The sequence below is a fragment of the Rhipicephalus microplus genome, chromosome 3 (genome assembly GCF_043290135.1).
Source record: "Rhipicephalus microplus isolate Deutch F79 chromosome 3, USDA_Rmic, whole genome shotgun sequence".
NCBI classification, from domain to species: Eukaryota; Metazoa; Arthropoda; class Arachnida; order Ixodida; family Ixodidae; genus Rhipicephalus; species Rhipicephalus microplus.
In genome coordinates, this window is record NC_134702.1 from 201,168,575 (window position 1) to 201,187,019 (window position 18,445).

Consider the following 18,445-nt stretch of genomic DNA (forward strand, 5'->3'; position numbering starts at 1 on the left):
CCACGCCAGGCGCCGGTCCTGCCATATACTCACTGGCGCGCGCGGTGCTGCGTTGCTTTGACGCATGCGCGTTTCAGCGCGTCCAGCGTCTCTCCGTCACGAAAAGTGGGAGACGCAGTGCTGTCTGGGTAACGCATGGACACGAAATGCAGCATGTCGCATTTCGCACCGGTTTCCGTAGGGCCGCGCCTGCGGACGCTGCTCCTGCTGGTCGTGCCTGGCGTCAGACTATAAAGAGCTCGCGTTTTGCTAACGTAGCGTCGCTGTACCCAGCGCGCGCACGTCAACGCTACATTGGAGTACATTAGGCCCTTCATGATGCGCTCGCGGCAGTTTTGCTAGCTCCACATATACGAAATTTGTTGTTACGTGACGTCAATGCATGGCGAAATATATGACTGGTGCAAGCATGAAAATCCTGACACGGGTGTCATGTAAGAACATGACAACATATCACACTCATAGCGTGTTCGCGGGCGTTTTGATAGCCCCACATATACCAAGTTTGTTATTACGTGACGTCAATGGATGGCGAAATATATGACTGGTGCAAGCATGGTAATCCTGACAAGGGTGTCATGTAAGAACATGACAACATATCACACTCATAGCGTGTTCGCGGGCCTTTCGCTAGCTCCACATATACCAAATTTCTCGTTACGTGACGTCAATGGATGGCGAAATATATGACCGGTGCAAGCATGATAATCCTGACACGGGTGTCATGTAAGAACATGACAACATATCACACTCATGGCGTGTTCGCGGGCGTTTTGCTAGCCCCACATATACCAAATTTGTTGTTACGTGACGTCAATGGATGGTGAAATATATGACCGGTGCAAGCATGATAATCCTGACACGGGTGTCATGTAATAACATGACAACATATCACACTCATAGCGTGTTCGCGGGCGTTTTGCTAGCCCCACATATACCAAATTTTTTGTTACGTGACGTCAATGGATGGCGAAATATATGACTGGTGCAAGCATGATAATCCTGACACGGGTGTCATGTAAGAACATGACAACATATCACACTCATAGCGTGTTCGCGGGCGTTTCGCTAGCTCTACATACACTAAATTTGGTATCATGTGACGTGAACAGATGACAAAGGTAAACGACACATCCAAACGTAATAATCATGACACGGAAGTCATGTACGGCATCATTTAACTCCACCTCGTAACGCTGTGCTAATTTTAAAGTGACATATCATCCTTCCTCATTCGTGTTTCACATATCATCGATTCCAATCCTACGTGGGATCTGCCAATTTTTTTTTGTTGTGTGTGCGTGCTACATTATCCTGAACTTAGTGTGGATTGCTAAGTTCTTAATGTGTAGCACCTTAAACAGAATGATATCAATTAGCATATCATTATGCTGTATTGCATTGAACCGACTGCGCCCTTAGTTTGACAGGCTCCATAAAGCGAACCTTACACTTTGCTACTAACAAGTGGGTACATATGCCAAAATATGTTGTTCGTCAATAGCTCCATATAGTTAGGCACACAATATGTAACTTCAGCTGTTTTTGCCTGAATGCTCTCTATACCATTGGTCAACCATGCTGTTGAACCATCTGGCCTTCTCCTCCTTACAGCGTTTCCACTCTCCTATTCCACTACGAACAAATGCATATGCATACACAGAATATTTGCGAAGGAAGAACTCTTTAAGCTTGAACCACAAGTACGCGTTACAATGCGTCAGCGCGTCTACACGAAGCTGCGCGCCCTCGGTCTGTCTCTCTCTCTCTCTTCATATGGAGAGGGCATGGTGCAAGCCCACACGACGTGCGCTGACACGTTGTGACGTGTACGTGTGGTTAGGGCTGTGTACAACTCAAGCTCCGATCCGCACTGCACCCAAATAAAGGCGCAGCCAACTGGTATGCGGGACTTGCAGCGTTTACACGCCCTCCGCGTCCCCGTGGCGCAGCGAAGAAAGTTCTGTGTGTGTGGCACAGTTCGAAAGACAAACGAAATTTGCTGTGCCTGGGGCCACAGACTTGCAGCTCTGAAAACGGTACCCAGTGTCAGGCAGCTACCTCTACTTTCTACAGTTCTTTCCAGTTTTAGCAAGTACCAGCAAACGTATGCATCTCTTTTAGCGTTATCTACATAACCAGGAATGTGACCGTATGACTCGAATCAATCAGTCACACCCTGTTAGGCGGTTTGTTCGAACACTGGTGAGATCGTCAGTGTCCGGTAGGTACGTTCCGAGCGCATCCTCCGGATTCTCAGTAGAGCTCGAATCCAGTTACCGGTGGGACGACAGCCCACGACATCGGCCGTTCGGAGGCCGCGTGAAGGTTCTGTCACGAGCTGCTCCAGACTCTCAACGCTAGGATGTACTGGACGGTCGCCTTCCGTCTCAGCTGATCGACCGGAAGCTGGGAGTCACGCGGCGAAGAACATTCGTCACGGACGAGGTAGGAGTCCCATTGCGAGCATTTTCTTTTGATGTCATGTGCTGTCCATGTTCGTCATACACCCACATCCTCCTGTGTTAATTAGGATGCTTACCATGTTAGGCATGCAACCATGTGAGCACCCTCGCGTGTTCAGAGAAATAAGGAAATGAGGTGTTCCTTGAGGCAGATGTATTGGTAGTATATATGCTCAGATTCGCGTATTTATGCGTCGTATAAAATTCTGAAATAGTAACGTTATGGCACGTTGCTGAGCAATTCACTGCAATCCTTCGATAGTTTACACGCGCGCACACACATACGAACGCACGCGGGCACTTTCTTACGACCTGCGCTTCTTGTCTAGTTCCCACCTTTCACCACCACTAGTTCATGGCACTGCGGCCCAACCCTCGCTAAACTTTGCTAAAACCAAGGAGGTTACGCCCAGAGAGTTTAACGTGGCAACCCTTTCTGGTCAGATAGTGCTCAAAGTGCGTCCTTCTGGTACTAGTTATTTAAGGGCGAAGCTCCTTAGCCGTGGGTTGCGAGTCCGCGATGTATGTATGTATGTATGTATGTATGTATGTATGTATGTATGTATGTATGTATGTATGTATGTATGTATGTATGTATGTATGTATGTATGTATGTATGTATGTATGTATGTATGTATGTATGTATGTATGTATGTATGTATGTATGTATGCATGTATGTATGTATGTATGTATGTATGTATGTATGTATGTATGTATGTATGTATGTATGTATGTATGTATGTATGTATGTTTGTAGTAAAAGTAGTAGTAGGCAGCACGTGCACGCCCTTTTCATTTGAAGAGGAAATGCACATTAATCATAAACAAAAAATATAATTGTTTCTGACGAAATATCTTACAGAGACGAGTATTGCTGACTTAATGTCCAGTTATACTTACCTTCAATTTGATGCTTACTAGAAAAACTAGTATGAGAAGGACTCACTTTAAGCACTATCTGACCAGAAAGGGTTGCCACGTGAAACTCGCTGGGCGTAACCTCCTTGGTTTTAGCAAGGGTTCGCGAGGGTTGGGCCACAGTGCTATGAATATATTGAACTAGTATATATCAATCAATTAGAGGCGCTGAAAGTTGGGAAGTAGACACGAAGCGCAGGCCGTAAGAAAATGCATGAGTGCCACCTCTCGTTTAGTCCTTGGATTATCCGCTGGATGGCGGTACTTCTATATGCTGAATATATGATGGAAAGGTGCGAGATTGCGGTACTTGGAGTGTTCACTAGATGGATGGAAGGACGGAAAGACAGACAGATGCATGGACGGACGCTTCGCCCCACTCATCATCATGCACCCCGTGGGTATGCTGTGATCTTTTAGTAAGTATCAAATTCAAAGCAACCCACAGAGGGGGATAGGAGCGCGTGCTCTCAACCGGGCTGCAGAAATTAATGGTCTTCTTCCTCTTCTAACCACTACCACCACCACCAGCAACGATACGGTGGTGATTTCTTCTCAATTTCGAGTAGTAGATTACTAAAGGTGCAAAGTAAAGGTATTTATTGCTGTTGAAAGTTAACTAAGCTGCACAAAGTATGTATCCACTTTGAAAATGAAGGGGCAGGACAGCGAGACATTAGTTGTCCTCACCATGCACGTGCTCGACGAAATCAATGCTAAGAAAATATTCGTGGGTAATAGGTCTGACTTCAACACAACTTGGCATAGGCTACGCAATTTTAAACAATTGTGTCGAAGTATTACAAATGAAATTAGGGCGTTTTCTGTTTACTCGCAGTATTGCTATTCACGGTGCAAGTTATGTCTGCCTCTGCAAATAATGTAGCTCATGAGACAGAATTCCGCTTCGGTATGCAGGAGACTTTCGATGAATCTGTATTTCATACACAATCATTTATAACAGTGAGTGAGTGAGTGAAACAACTTTATTCGGTCCACAATAGACGCGAGTAAACTCAGCGTCACCTGGCTAGGCCCACTCGGGGACCATCAGGTTAAACCTGACGGCCCTCGCGCGGGCCCTCTGGACGGCCAGGATTTGAGAGGTCTGGTCCTGGGCCTTAATGAGTCGCTTCATTTCCTCTTGGGTGAAAGGGGGACCGGCAGAGGCGCAGCCCCACAGTACATGCTCGAAGTCCGCATAACCACCACACAGGGGCCAGTCCGGGCTTGGAAACCGTTCAGGGTACATTGTGTGCAGTGCCGCAGGGCTCGGGTAAGTGTTTGTTTGTAGCAGTCGGAGAGTAATAGCTTGGGCCCTGCATAGCGAGGAGTGTGGTAGAGGCAGCAGTCTTCTTGACAGATAGTGGTGCTTGCATATCTCGTCGTACGAGCAGAGAGGCTCAGGTCGCCCAGGAGATGACGCGTTACCCGGCACACGGTCAGTCAAACCTCGTGCAGCCGAGTGCGCCTCCTCGTTGGGATTGAGCGAGGCACCCTCAATGGTTCCCAGGTGCGCAGGAAATCAGACCAATGAGTGATTTTTGAGGTCTTTGACTTTTTGAATGATCTGTAGGACCTGGGGAGCCACCATGCCCATCTGGAAGGCCTTGATAGCGGCCTTGGAGTCTGAATAAATTGTGTCATGTACACCGTCCGTCAATGCAAGAGCAATGGCAACCTGCTCTGCAACGCTGGAACAAGAAGTGCGGATGGTAGCGCAGCTGATGACTCTGCAATCACAGTCGACGACCACTGAGGAGAAGGCTTCTTCTTGAATGTACGAAGCAGCATCGACGAAGCAGGCTCGATCCTTGTCCAAGCGGGCACTGGTGAGCAGAGATTTACCCCTGGCTCGTCTTCGTGCTTCGTTGTAGGTTGGATGCATATTGCGCGGCATCCGCGCAATCTGGATCTTGGATCTTACGTCGTTGGGCAGCTTCACAGCGTCAGGACCGACAACCGTGGGGTTTCGTCCCAGCATGCCGAGTATGGCTCTACCCGCTGGGGTGCCAGACAGTCTGACAAACTGTGCAAACTCTTGGGCTTCGACAATTTCTTCGAACGTGTTGTGGATTCCCAACTTCAGGAGGTCTTCCGTGTGCGTTCGAACGGGAATGCCAAGGGCCAGCTTGAAGACTCTTCTGATTAGGGCATTGATTTTGTTGCGCTCCGACACGAGCCAGTTGTGCATAACCGCCGAATAAGCGAGGTGGCATAGCACGAATGCGTGGATAATCCGGATCAGATTGTCCTCCCTGATTCCGCGGTGCCTGTTAGCGATTCTTCGAATCAGTCCAAAGGCGCTTTCGGTCTTGGAACAAATGCGTTTGACGGCGGCTCCATTGGCTCCGTTAGACTCGATAAACATTCCAAGGACCCTGATAGTGTCCACCCGCGGAACTGGGGAGCCGTTACCGGTGAATAACGTAATGTGGCTCTCCATTGCTGGCTTCCAGGACCGGTGAGAACCACCTCTGGGCCTCTTCTTATACAGTAAGAGCTCGGACTTAGCGGGCGAGCACCTTAGCCCGGTGGGGATGAGATAGCGCTCCGTCACATCGATGGCCTCTTGCAAAGCACTCTCGACCTGACCCTCACATCCGCATAGGCACCAGATGGTGATGTCGTCTGCGTAGATCGTGTGGTTAATGTTCGGGATTTTGTTCAAGGCCCTCGACAGGTTGATCATGCAGATATTGAACAGCGTCGGGGAGATCACCGCCCCCTGAGGTGTCCCTTTTGGCCCAAGGGTAATTTCGTGGGTCAAAAAATCGTCAATCTTCAGTCTTGTGGACCGCGACGAAAGGAAGGAGCGCACAAAATTGTACGCCCGCTTGCCGACGTGAAACTCAGACAAGCTCTTGAGAATAAAGGCGTGCGATATGTTGTCAAAAGCCTTTTCCAAATCCAATCCAAGAATCGCCTTGGTGTCGGCGGAGCCGGAGTCAAAGACCTGGTGCTTGATCAGCTTCATGGCGTCCTGAGTCGAGAGCCCCGACCGAAAGCCAATCATGTTGTGGGTATAGCATTCGTTAGACTTGAGGTGGTCAGTGAGGCGGTTGAGCATGGCGTGCTCGGCCACCTTCCCGGCGCACGACGTCAACGAGATTGGCCTAAGATTCTCGATGCTCGGTGCCTTACCCGGCTTGGGTATCAGTACTGTGCAGGCCGCTTTCCAGCTCTTGGGAATGACACCGCTGCGCCAGATTTCGTTGATCTTGTCTGTAAGAAACTCGATCGAGTCGTCGTCGAGGTGCTTGAGCATTTTGTTGGTTACCCCATCTGGCCCAGGGGCGGATCTGCTATTGAGGGATGCGAGAACCCGCTTGACCTCAGCCACGGTGAAGTCCTCGTCCATCGATGGCGCGTCGCGCGCCTCGTAGTCGGGAAACTGGGGAGGTACCGGATCGTCCGTGGCCGCCAGGTACTTGTCTATGAGCTGCTCCGTGATCGCCTCATCTGGAGTTGAGTCGGTGGCCAAATGGACAGCTTTCGCCAAAGCTCTCTTCTGATTGGACTTGGTGTTGCCGTCGTGCAGTAGGTGTTTGAGGAGTCTCCAGCTTTTACCGGTCTTGAGTTGGCCCTCCATAGAATCACAGAGCTCATCCCATTGCTGCTTGCATAAGACCTTGCAATGATCTCCTACCGTTTTGTTGATTTCGGACATTTTCTTGCGCAGTCTTCTGTTATGGCGCTGAGTCTTCCATCTCGCGAGCAGTGCCTGCTTGTCTTCCAACAGATGCGCGAGCCAACTGTCCATCCTGTCCACCTCCAGGTCGGTTGTCACCTCTTTGGTGGCGCTGGCCACATCTTCTTTTAACCTGTCGCACCAAGAGTCTAGGTCCGCATCCGGGGAAAGGGCGCGCTCGGAGCGGTTGGCTCGGAACAAGTCCCAGTCGATGAACTTAAAGGTCCTCGTCTTGTTGCGGGCAACCTCTATGAGCACTTCGATGATGCAATGATCGCTACCGAGGTCGATAGCCGTGTTGGTCCATTTGACGTTTTCCAGACTCTTGACAAAGGTGAGATCCGGGGTTGTATCTCGGCACACCGAGTTCTCTCTCCTGGTCGGGAAGTCCTTATTGGTTACCAGTGTCAGATCTTCCTCCGTTGCCGTGAGCCATATGTCTCTACCCTTCTTCGTATTGGTGAGGTAACCCCACGCCTGATGCTGGGCATTGAAGTCCCCCATGACGACAAGAGGTTGACAGCCGGCAAAATGCACAACCTTCTTCAGAAGACCACCAGCCCTGGCTCTGTGTACGCTGGGCCTGCAGTAGACATTAATTATGAAAATACTGTTCCTTCGTAAGCACCGCTTAGGGGGGGTCGACTAGGAGTTCCGTCATGACGTACTCGACCCCATTGTCCGCTGGACCGAGGTCTCGCTGAATGCACGTGAACCTTTTACTGACCAGAGTGGCCACCCCCCTTCCCCCTTCAGTGGAAGCCACAGTGACGAAACCAGTGAGCCTGATGTGTGATGATGTGATCGTTTCTTGTTATAACAGTGAGAAAAAAAGTTACGCTGTAAACTGCATAATGGTTCCCGGAATCCTGAGAAGTCCGTAAGCTCAAATCTCATGTACAGATTTTTTCTCAGCAGCCGTCAGGGTCACGCAGTCGCATGCCCTGATTCACATGAACAGCTGACTCGATCTACCACCACGTCACAAATGGTAATGTTCACTTCACGTAAGAGCACTACTGATGGCAATTGTTTGCAAAACAAACACCAGAAGGTCAAAATGAACCGTTTCAATGGCGCACACCGCTTCGTGGTCCACGTGATAATGAAACACCCTTTGCCTCAGTGAAGCAACGAGTGGTCTCGCACATCATGCTCAAATACAGATTGATGCTGCTCTAGGGTAATCGACCCTGGAAAAAATTTATTCGTCAGGTGGCTGTCTAAACTGGTACTCACAAGTGTGACAGCACAGCTGCTTGGATGTTGCGCGCGGACACTATCTGAAATGAGTATCAGTTTCTGCAACTAACCTCAACTTGTTTTTCTAGTGAAACGGAGCGCCGAAATCATCCCCCCAAACATGAAGCTAAATGACGTGATGAAATGTGAGCAACTACACGCAAGAAAATTTAACGCAACAGCTGCGGCGGTATTCTCAAGCGAGCGCATTTGGGATATTTCGCGACACTCAATACTACCTTAATGATGCGCCCACAGAAAAAAAACACTTCAAGCAACATTAACATCTTTTTAAAGGAATCACCCGCGAACAACGCAACCTGAAATGAATTACGGTGTCGTATACGTTACAGAAGAGCGACATGATGGCTACGCATGCTGCAGAGTGATTGTGGTCACCTCAAATTTTTAACCTGCTGCCCATGCATTGTCTTGCTGTTCACCCCCGTCGGAGTGCGGCTACCGTAGCCGAAAATTGAACCCATCTTCGAAGTAAGCAGCGCGACACCATATTAAACCTTATCAAAGCGTGTAAGCTGGAGCGCAGGCGTCATTGGCGATTGTACTAAAAAAAGAGTTTTCCATTGTTTTATGAGAAACATCATCGATGCTGCATCCGTCTTTACTTCAAGCGTGAGACAAGCAAAAAGTGAACGCCGGCAGCACAACGGCGTTCGAAGCGAGCGCGTGGTATGTATACGCGTGCCAGCAAGATTGGAGGAGTCCGTGGCATTACGTCATGCAAGCGCCTGACCAGGTGGACTACGCATGGGGATATTTTACTAGAACAGAAGACAGCAGAAAGGGGTGGTGGTATATGGGCATTTATTCATAAAAGTACAGAGGGCAAAGGGTCAAGCAGCAGTGCAGGGAACATTTATGGCTAAAAGGACAACTGGCAGGACTGAAGGCGCTCCTGGGTGTTGTATACTTGTGGACAGGGGCAAAAGCCAGTGAGCAAAACCAAGAAATGGTGCAGTGCATAGCAAATGACAATGACGAACTAGGAGAAGAGTGCGAGTTAATTACATTAGAAGATATGAATGCGAACATAGCAGATCTGGATGGATATACTGAACCAACAAGCAGAATGCTATAATTGATATGTGAAAGGCATGATTTAGTCATTTGCAACAGTATCAAGAAATGTGAACGGCAGATAACATGGGAGGTGGGAGGGCTGCAGTCGGCGATTGATTACACAATGATATCACATGGGATGTATGATCGGCTAGGGGTGATGAACATAGGTGAATATGGGTCCAGAATCTTGGGTAGTGATCACAAACGTACTAGCTGAGTTTTGGAAAAGAAATGATATTCGAAAGGTTGCATTATGAGCCAGCACACGGTAATATTTATTCACAAAAGCAAATCAATATAGCAACCAAAAAGATTTAGAAAATAATCACCGAGGATACTAAAACAGAGTGCACGTACACAAATTTAACTCGATTGTTCGAATTATAGCTTGCTATGGTACGAGTCCAATCAACCGGGAAAAGCAGACACAAACCCATGGGCTGGTGGGATGAGAAAGTCTAGGGAGTCATAGTAAGACGTCTGGAAGCCTACAGGGAACACAGGTATGCTAAAAAATGACAGCATATCCATGGGGTGAATGATGGAGAGTGGGGCGAAGCATCCGTCCATCCATGCGTGCGTCTGTTCATGCGTCCGCACGTTCATCTGTGCGTCCGTCCCTGCTTTCGTCCATGCATCCGCTCCTGCGTCCATCCATGCGTCCATCCGTACGTGCAGCCATCCGTGCGTCCATCCATGCATCTGCCCGTGTGTCCGTTCTTCCACCTATTCAACACTTCAAGTACCACCATCTCGCATCTTTTCATCATATATTCCTCATATAGAAGCACCGCCATCCAGGGGACATTCCAAGGACTGAACGAGAGGAGGCACACGTACACTTTCTTACGGCTTGCGCTTCGTGTCTACTTCCCGCCTTTAACCACCTCGAGTTCATGGTATATACTATAGTTCACTGTATTCATGGCACTGTGGCCTAATGCTCACTAAACCTTTCTAAAATCAAGGAGGTTACGCCCAGCGAGTATAACGTAGCAACCCTTTCTTGTGTTCTGTGCGTTGTTGAACAATAAAACTTTCAAGCATTTCCCCGAGGGTGAACATGGTTAAGTGCGAATACACGGGGTGATGCTATGAGGGGTATTTATTACTTCGCACTATTATATTTATTAATCACACTATGGTGCCTTTATGGTTTAATGGTTCCTGGGAATCGCAATTGGATCACACGGGGGAGTTTACGTTAACTCACTGGCGAATGCCAACGGATTTTAACTTTACTCCCCCTCACGACAACGTTGAACTTACTCAAACACCTCCTCAATGAAACCAGCACCCGCACAAATCAGCGTCATTCGATCGTGAAGATACTTCATGAGGCTAAACGAACAGTGTCACCGGAAGATGTTGTCAAGAACCTCGTGGAAAAATATCTCCCGCTCCCCGCGGGCCCTGTGAACCCTCACCCGATTACTCTGGCAGCGACAACACTAACTTAGACGCCGACTTCTCTATTGAAGATGTGCGCCGAGCTCTCCATGAGCTCAATGGCCGCTCAGCCCCTGGCCCCGATGGCATCACCAACAAGCTCCTACGCAACCTGGACGATTCTTCCGTCACTTACCTCACTGACACTATCAACGAGATATGGAAAAAGGGTGAGATAACCGATGCTTGGAAACTAGCTCACACGGTTCTCATACCCAAACCGGGAAAGGCGCCGAGCCTAGATAACCTACGCCCCATATCTCTCACGTCGTGCGTGGGCAAAGTGGCTGAGCACGTCGTCCTCAACAGGGTTGGTTGATACCTCGAAGATAACGACTACATCCCGCACCACATGATTGGCTTCCGACCAGGGTTGTCCACTCATGACGCCATGTTACTCCTAAAGCATCAAATTCTAGATGGCGGAAACACTCAGGACACTCGTGCAATACTCGGTCTCGATTTAGAAAAGGCCTTCGATACAATAACGCACTCGTTAATCTTGAAAGCGATCGCAGCCCTCGGCCTAGGTCATCGATTTTACTACTTTATCCGCTTTTTTCTCACTCGACGCAGAGCCGTCCTCCGCGTAGGAGACCTAGTGTCGGAAGAAGTGGAGCTCGGACAGCGGGGCATTTCTCAGGGATCCGTCTTCTCACCCACGCTCTTCAACCTCGTGATGATCGGGCTTTCCGAACGACTTTCAAAAATAGACGGGCTAAATCACACTATCTATGCGGATGATGTAACCGTATGGTGCTGCACAGGGTCGGATGGCTTCATTGAGTCCGCCCTGCAAGAGGCTATCGACACCACCGAGTCTTACCTCGACCACACCGGTCTCAGGTGCTCACCTGCGAAGTCGGAGCTGTTGATATATTTGCCCAAAAGCCGGGGTGCCAAGCCCAAAGGGTGGAAACCTCCGGCGGAACGCAATATCACCCTCCACACCAGAGATGGTCGTACTATACCCAGGGTAGACACCATCAAGGTTCTCGGCATGATCATCGAGTCCCGCGGAACCAACACCCAAACAGTAAACAAGCTCAGGACTAAGACTGAGAATGCCATACGACTCGTACGTAGAGTAGCCAACAGGCACCATGGCCTCAAAGAAGATAACCTGCTGCGTCTCGTACACGCGTTTGTTTTGTGCCATTTTACCTACGTTGCCGCTATACACAAGTGGCTACGTGCTGAGCGCGATCAACTCAATGCGCTTATTCGCAAGGTGGTCAAACGAGCCCTTGGCCTCCCTATCACCACTCCAACGTACAAACTCCTCGAGCTTGGCGTACATAACACGCTAGAAGAGATCGCCGAAGCTCAGGAACGTGTGCAATTGACCCGACTCCCTACCACCAAGGCGGGCCGCCATATTCTGCGCGAGCTCGGCTTCTTCTCCCCAGAGTTGACTCTTATTCCCCGTGAATTCCGCGACCTTATCACGATCGCTCCCATACCACGAAATGTACACCCCGAATACAACAGAGGCAGGCGCCTTGCGCGGGCGACCGCCATTCTCAAGCGCATAGACAAGGAAGCGGACAAGGTCTCGTTCGTGGACGCCGCTGCCTATCGCAACAACCAAGCCTTCGCCGCGGTCGCGGTATCATCCGCGCAGCAGACTCTTAACTCAGCCACAATCCTCACCCGAAACCTCGAAGTAGCGGAGCAAGTAGCTATAGCTATAGCTATGCTCGACAGCAAACGGGAATTCATCTACAGCGACTCCAGGCCGGCCATCAAAACCTTCGAACGCGGAGTCATCTCCGACCGGGCGTTACGTATCCTGCGCAATGCGGACCCGAGTGCCCTGAAGCACCACACTGTCATCTGGTTCCCCGCCCATCTCGGCCAGGTGCCGGGTGCCCTATCCCACCTCAACGAGATCGCCCATGATGCAGCGCGCGCACTTACCGACCGCACTGCCACAGGGCAACCTCATCTTGCTGGGTTGGATACCAATCGGGATGCACCAATTACGTACAATGAAATTACAAAGCACTTTTACTTGGAACGCCGCATTTTTCCACCCCCACATCCGAAGCTTAACCGACCGCAGGCAATAACCCTACGCCTATTACAGACACACACGTACCCAAACCTTGCCACGCTTCACGTTTATTATCCCGATGCATACCCCAGCGACACATGCCCATCATGTGGACACACAGCGACACTCGCACACATGCTCTGGGAGTGTAGAACAACTCCTCCCGACTCTACCTCAAGCAAGTGGGAGAGGTCCCTCAGGAGCTCACTTCTCACCGACCAGCAATGGGCCGTCCAGCAGGCCCACGAAGCGGCCGCCAGGTACTCCCTGTCGGTCCCTACGTGGGAGACGCCCGCTACGTGCTAAGCGCGTCCTGCAGGACCGAAATAAAGTTTTTTTCATTCCATTCATTCCATTCCCCCTCACGACCCGCTCTCGACGGGAGACTGAGAGAGAAGGCGGGCGCGCGAAAGAGAGGGGTGCGCGCGCCGCTGCAGCGAGCGAGGAGAGCGGAGGAGTGAGCGAAGGGGGAGGGTGTATAAGCGTCACCCCCGGAAGCTTTTCAGGCCTGCGCGTCACGTGACGTGACGTCGACGACGTCACATCGCGCCGGCCGGCCGGCCGCCCTTCGCTGGGTGGCTGCGCCAGCCGCGAGCGCTTGCCGCGAGCGCCCTTCACGCCTACCGACTCGGGCGAGGTGCCTTGACACCATGTCCGCACGATTTATCAAGGTATCGATTGATTGTATGGTTTAACGCGCCGACGCAACGCAGGCGATGAAGCGCGCCGTAGGGGAGGGCTCAGGATCAAGTTTGACTACCTGGGAATCTTTACTGTGTGCCGAAATCTCGTACACACGGGCGTTTTTGCTTTTCGCCTCCATCAGAAATGCGGCCGCCGCAGCCGGGTATCGAAACCGCGCCCTAGTGCTCAGCAGCGCTACGCCTTAGCCACTGAGCCACCGCGGTTGGGGAACTTATCAAGGTATCAAGAAATAATGAATATCGTGAATGGAATAATGCATATTTATTTATCACAGCCAGACGCCGTCTGTACAAATATCACAGTGCGCATTGTTCTCGGTCCAGGCAGACGACAGGCAACACAAGATGTTGCCCTTAATGCTGAAAATATGCCAAAAGTACAAAACACAATATCTTGCCACATAAAACTCAAAACAAAACAGATTGTAACAGCGAAAACATCCCCGAGCTTTGGAACAGAAAAAGCACACTTTCATTTAAATTGTAGGTTAGAGGAAAACATACCATTCGTTTATCATAGTAGCAGTAGCAACACAAGGTATCAGGTTCAAACACTTGCCAAAAAATACAATACATAAGAACACTGGTGACTAAATTGTGGTCCACAGCATGATAAATGACAGAAAGAAAAGTAATTGTATTGCCACAGGTAGGTGCATGTCCTAGGGAAAAATCAAACAAAAATTTAAGAAAAAACAAATCACAGTGCACAACATGTCTGTACACAGAGTGCACAAGGAAAGTGTACACAGCTTAGGTACCAAAACGGACTGTACAACTGCTACAGTAGGCACCGAGGCAGTTCAAGTTAAAAAAAAAGAAAAAGTACAGCACTTTTAAAAGCTAACAACTTGTAAAGCGATACAAAATGGAAACAAGGCTCATTTTACATAAGGCAGAAGTATACCAAGGAAATCAAGTCATGAAATGCAATCAAATACACTTTGTGCAGTTTCACAAGAATAAATGTGAAGAGAAAGACGCGACGCTTTGAAAATTACTTTTCAAGAAAAATTCGGGCCTTTCTATTTTTCGCCTTCTGATCTTTTTCAATGCGTAAAAGATCGTTCCTTTGCTTGCACAAGTTGTTGAGCATTATATTTGCTGCACAGTTTGCAACCAATGTGATGAGGAGCTCGTAGGTGTGCCCGTTTTCACACGTATCTATGTCCTCAAGCCTTGGCAGAGAGTCCAGTGTAAGTTGCCGAACGACACTCTTTTGGTTCGGCCCATGGAGAAACTGGGTAGAGGTACTTTCCGTCATGAGCTTTCTAACTACAACCTCCGTGTACATAACTACTGTGATTACAAGAGCAGAAGGAAATTTGAGGCCACCCCGATCCAGTTGTGCGATTAAAGAATGGGTGTCCTCTCCTGTTTCGGCCGTATTTCGGGTAACGACCAACTGCCTCTGGCAGCTTTCACACTTGAGAACTTTCATTGCAGCGTGTGCACAATACCCACCAACATAACCAATCACCGGCATTTGTGCTCTGAGCTCATCAAGGTCAGCATCGCTAACATGAACACTAAAAGAAGTGCCCGCATCCCTGACACTGTCCGTCTCTTCGATGCCTCTGAGATCATCGTTGCTCATCCTTGGAAGGGCATTTTGAAGGCGAATCCTTCCCTCGGTTTCGCAAAGCTGGCGAACAGATATGTGATACTGCCCACCAGCCATCTGCCTGTACTGTCCAAAGCGACTCTCGAGGGTATCCGTCTGGACTTTCCCTAGCAGAATATACTTAAAGTGAAGCTCACTAACGCAGTACTTCACCGATGCCAAAAGGGATTGAGCAGAGAGCCTCAAGGCACTCAATGTCTCCTGGGTAAGTACTCCGGTGTCGTGCCTATAAAATTCCCACACATCGAGCCATGTGATAAAAGCTCTTAGAAAGCTTGCCTTTGGGTCATCTGTGTGGTTTGACATGGGCTCTTCGTAAACATTACGGTGATGGAAGCCCTTACTAGGTGTCTTTACATTGACAATGCTCCACCAACGAAGAATTATTTTGATGAACTCGGCGGTTGCTGTAGCATGTTGAAAATCAGTATGACCCTTGCGAGCGGCCAGGGCTTCGGCTACGTGCGGATTAAAAACCTGCAGTACGAGTTTGACGTCCTGTCGTTCAAAGCTGCTTGGATTTAGAGCTTTTGACGTCAAGCCATACCCAGACTTCAGAAGCAGGGGTGACTCCTCTTTATGCAAATCTCTCAAATGCTTAAATGAAGCAGTCATCTTGCATTCGGGATGAACTTCATTGTTCGAAAGCTCGAAGCGTGGGTAGAAAAAGCAAGTTCCAGCATTTTTCTGGTTGAGCCAGTTATTTCTTATGCATTTAAATAGATGCACAGCATCCACCACGTAAAATAACGGCCGATCTGGGTCTGCCGGATGCGGGTAAACAGGGCTAAGCTTTGGTTCTGGCAGAAACATCTTCATCGCCTTCCTGTTCAGCGAGTTATTGTCACAGACAACGGCTATGACCCTGTATCCAATTTCTTCTAAGCCCAAGATCACCTTCTTCAGCATGCAATGAAGATCTTCACCCTGTAAGGCTTTTACCGGAAGAATGTGCGCCACCTCCTTGAATGCGCTCAGCAAACTTTGTATCATAAACACGTGCACCGATGTGGCCGCTTTGTTGGAGTTAACTGCTGCACCACATATGTTCCCACCTTTGTAATCTAAACAAGGTTTGATATAAATCTCGTCAAGCATCAGCGTCACAGTGTGTTCATGTGCCTGCAGATGTTTGAATCTCTGAGACACATACTGAAGGAAAGTGTCGTCAGAAGAATCAACTTGTGGGCACATTTGAATAGACGAGCACACATTTCTAATAGTGCTTGGGTGGGGCAAAGTTAGTGCACCTGTGCTTCTCAGGAACTTGTAGGCATGTGGTGATATTGTACGCAAGATGCATGCAGAGACCATCACCTGTGCGCTATACTGAATGCGCTTTGCAGAAAGGAGTAGTAGCTGCTCCTTCATAAAGTTCACCGTCTCTTTCTTGCCTTCATCAATGCTGGCTTCCAATTTGTCCAGAAGGGAATGTATTGCTTGAGCCAGGTGGCGATAAGTGCAGCGCTCCTCAGACAGCATCGACAGGTTGTTCAAAATTTCCAACAAGGAACTTACTTTTTGAACTGAGTCTGGTACAACAGCGCTACCAAGGTTCTTGATTGGTGAACCTTGATAGCAGGCAAAGACTTCAAGGTTTGCAAACACGGTCAATGACGCATTCAAACAAGGTTCACGATAGTCGATAATGTTCAAAAACATGGAGCACTCTTCTTTATGAATCACAGTCTACTTCGGAGACACTGACACCCCTTGCAGGCAAGCCCTTAGTTCTTCGAGGGACGAAAACCGGTCTCGTTCTTGCTCCGCTTCATATGACGCCAGCGACTCTTCTACAGCACGGGCGAGTTGGGAGGCTTCTTGTCGGCTCCTCTTGGCGTCAGGGGTTTCTCTCGTGCTCTTGTCTCGTACTGAAAGGTAGGACGGACAGCCGGGAAATACCGTTGGGACAGATCCAGGACGCAACCGTGGTACTGGGAGTGCAACTTCAATAACTCTCCCAGTCCTTGGATCCGTGTACGATGTCGTCTTCTCGATGCATGAAGCGTCGAAATGGTCCGCGCACACCTGCACAAACGTTTCAAGAACGTCTGAGACGTCACTTCTCAAAAGAAAAAAAATGCGCTCCCGTTTGCATGACCGTGTTTACAGTCCGTGTAGCTAAAACAAAGTCTACCTACGTTTCGCAAGCATCTAAATAAAAGCGCTGTGCTTAGCGGTACAAGCAACATGAAAGGAAACACGGGAGCGTGATGTCACCGCACTCCACGAAGCGCTTCCACCGAGAGCTTGCAAGAATCGACGACACCACGGCACTGTTAGTGAACAAAGCGCAGCTGACCATCCTTGCTGCGAACGTGCCTTTCTGGGCGATTCTCATCAACTGCTGGCGTCAGCGCTTCGCGAGGCCCGGCGGCCACACGCTCAAGTATTTCCCATCATAGGTGATTTCTACCCGAACAAGCAACGACAAGCTAAGAACAGGAGCATCTCAAATTCTTACCTTAGTGCACGAAGTCGGCATGAAGTCCTTCCTAGGAATGGCGCGTAGCCATTGTTTGAGAGCGTCGGCGTCTTTAGGGAAGGAAAACACTTGTATCTTCTTTCCTGTTTTGTAGTTGCCGGTGCATCCGGGTACACAACACTTATTCGGCATTGTCGCATCACTCCAGCATCACGCACGGAAACGAAATTGCCGCAAAACAACAACGGAAAGCAACAAACGCGAAACACCGTCAACACCACGCCGCCGAACCGTCACCACCGCCGCCCGCGCTGCGCTCGCTGCCGCTGCGGCTTCCCCGAGAGTCGGCCGGCCGGAAATGACGTCAGATTTCTGGGCGCAGGCCTGAAAAGATTTTCCGGGGGTGACGGTATAAGGCGCGTTACTGACACCCACGGAGGAAGGAAAGGTCTGGATTCGCTCGCAGGATTTCAAGCTGGACGGTTGTGCCCTCGCGATCTCCGACTTCAGCGTAGCTCCCGCCGACGGTTCGCCCTCCGCGGTCTCCTGAAGCCGCGCAGCTCTCGCATTGTGGTGCCCCGCCCTTGGACTGCTTCGACCGGATCCCCACTTTCCTATCTCCTTCTTTTTTTTCTCGCTTGGCTGGCTTCTTCTCCGTCGGTTTTCCTTCTATTCTTTTTATCCCTCCTTTTCCCCACCCCTATAAGGCACTGCGCCGTGTCGCCTGAAGGCAGACAGAAATTAGGTGCCTTTTCCCTCTTCATTGTAACCACTACCACCACCCCCA

General features: G+C 49.6%; 1 protein-coding gene across 1 annotated transcript in view; it reads right to left on the reverse strand.

Annotated features, from left to right (window-relative positions):
• LOC142803099 (uncharacterized) overlaps positions 1 to 7,579 on the reverse strand; it is a 47,658-nt gene extending 40,079 nt beyond the window's left edge. The window contains exons 1-2 of the mRNA XM_075888206.1: positions 6,955 to 7,579; positions 6,529 to 6,846 (exon numbers count right to left, since the gene is read on the reverse strand). Of these exons, the coding sequence (XP_075744321.1) occupies positions 6,529 to 6,846; positions 6,955 to 7,579 (943 nt within the window). The remainder of the gene's footprint in view (positions 1 to 6,528; positions 6,847 to 6,954) is intronic.
• Positions 7,580 to 18,445: the final 10,866 nt, after the last annotated feature.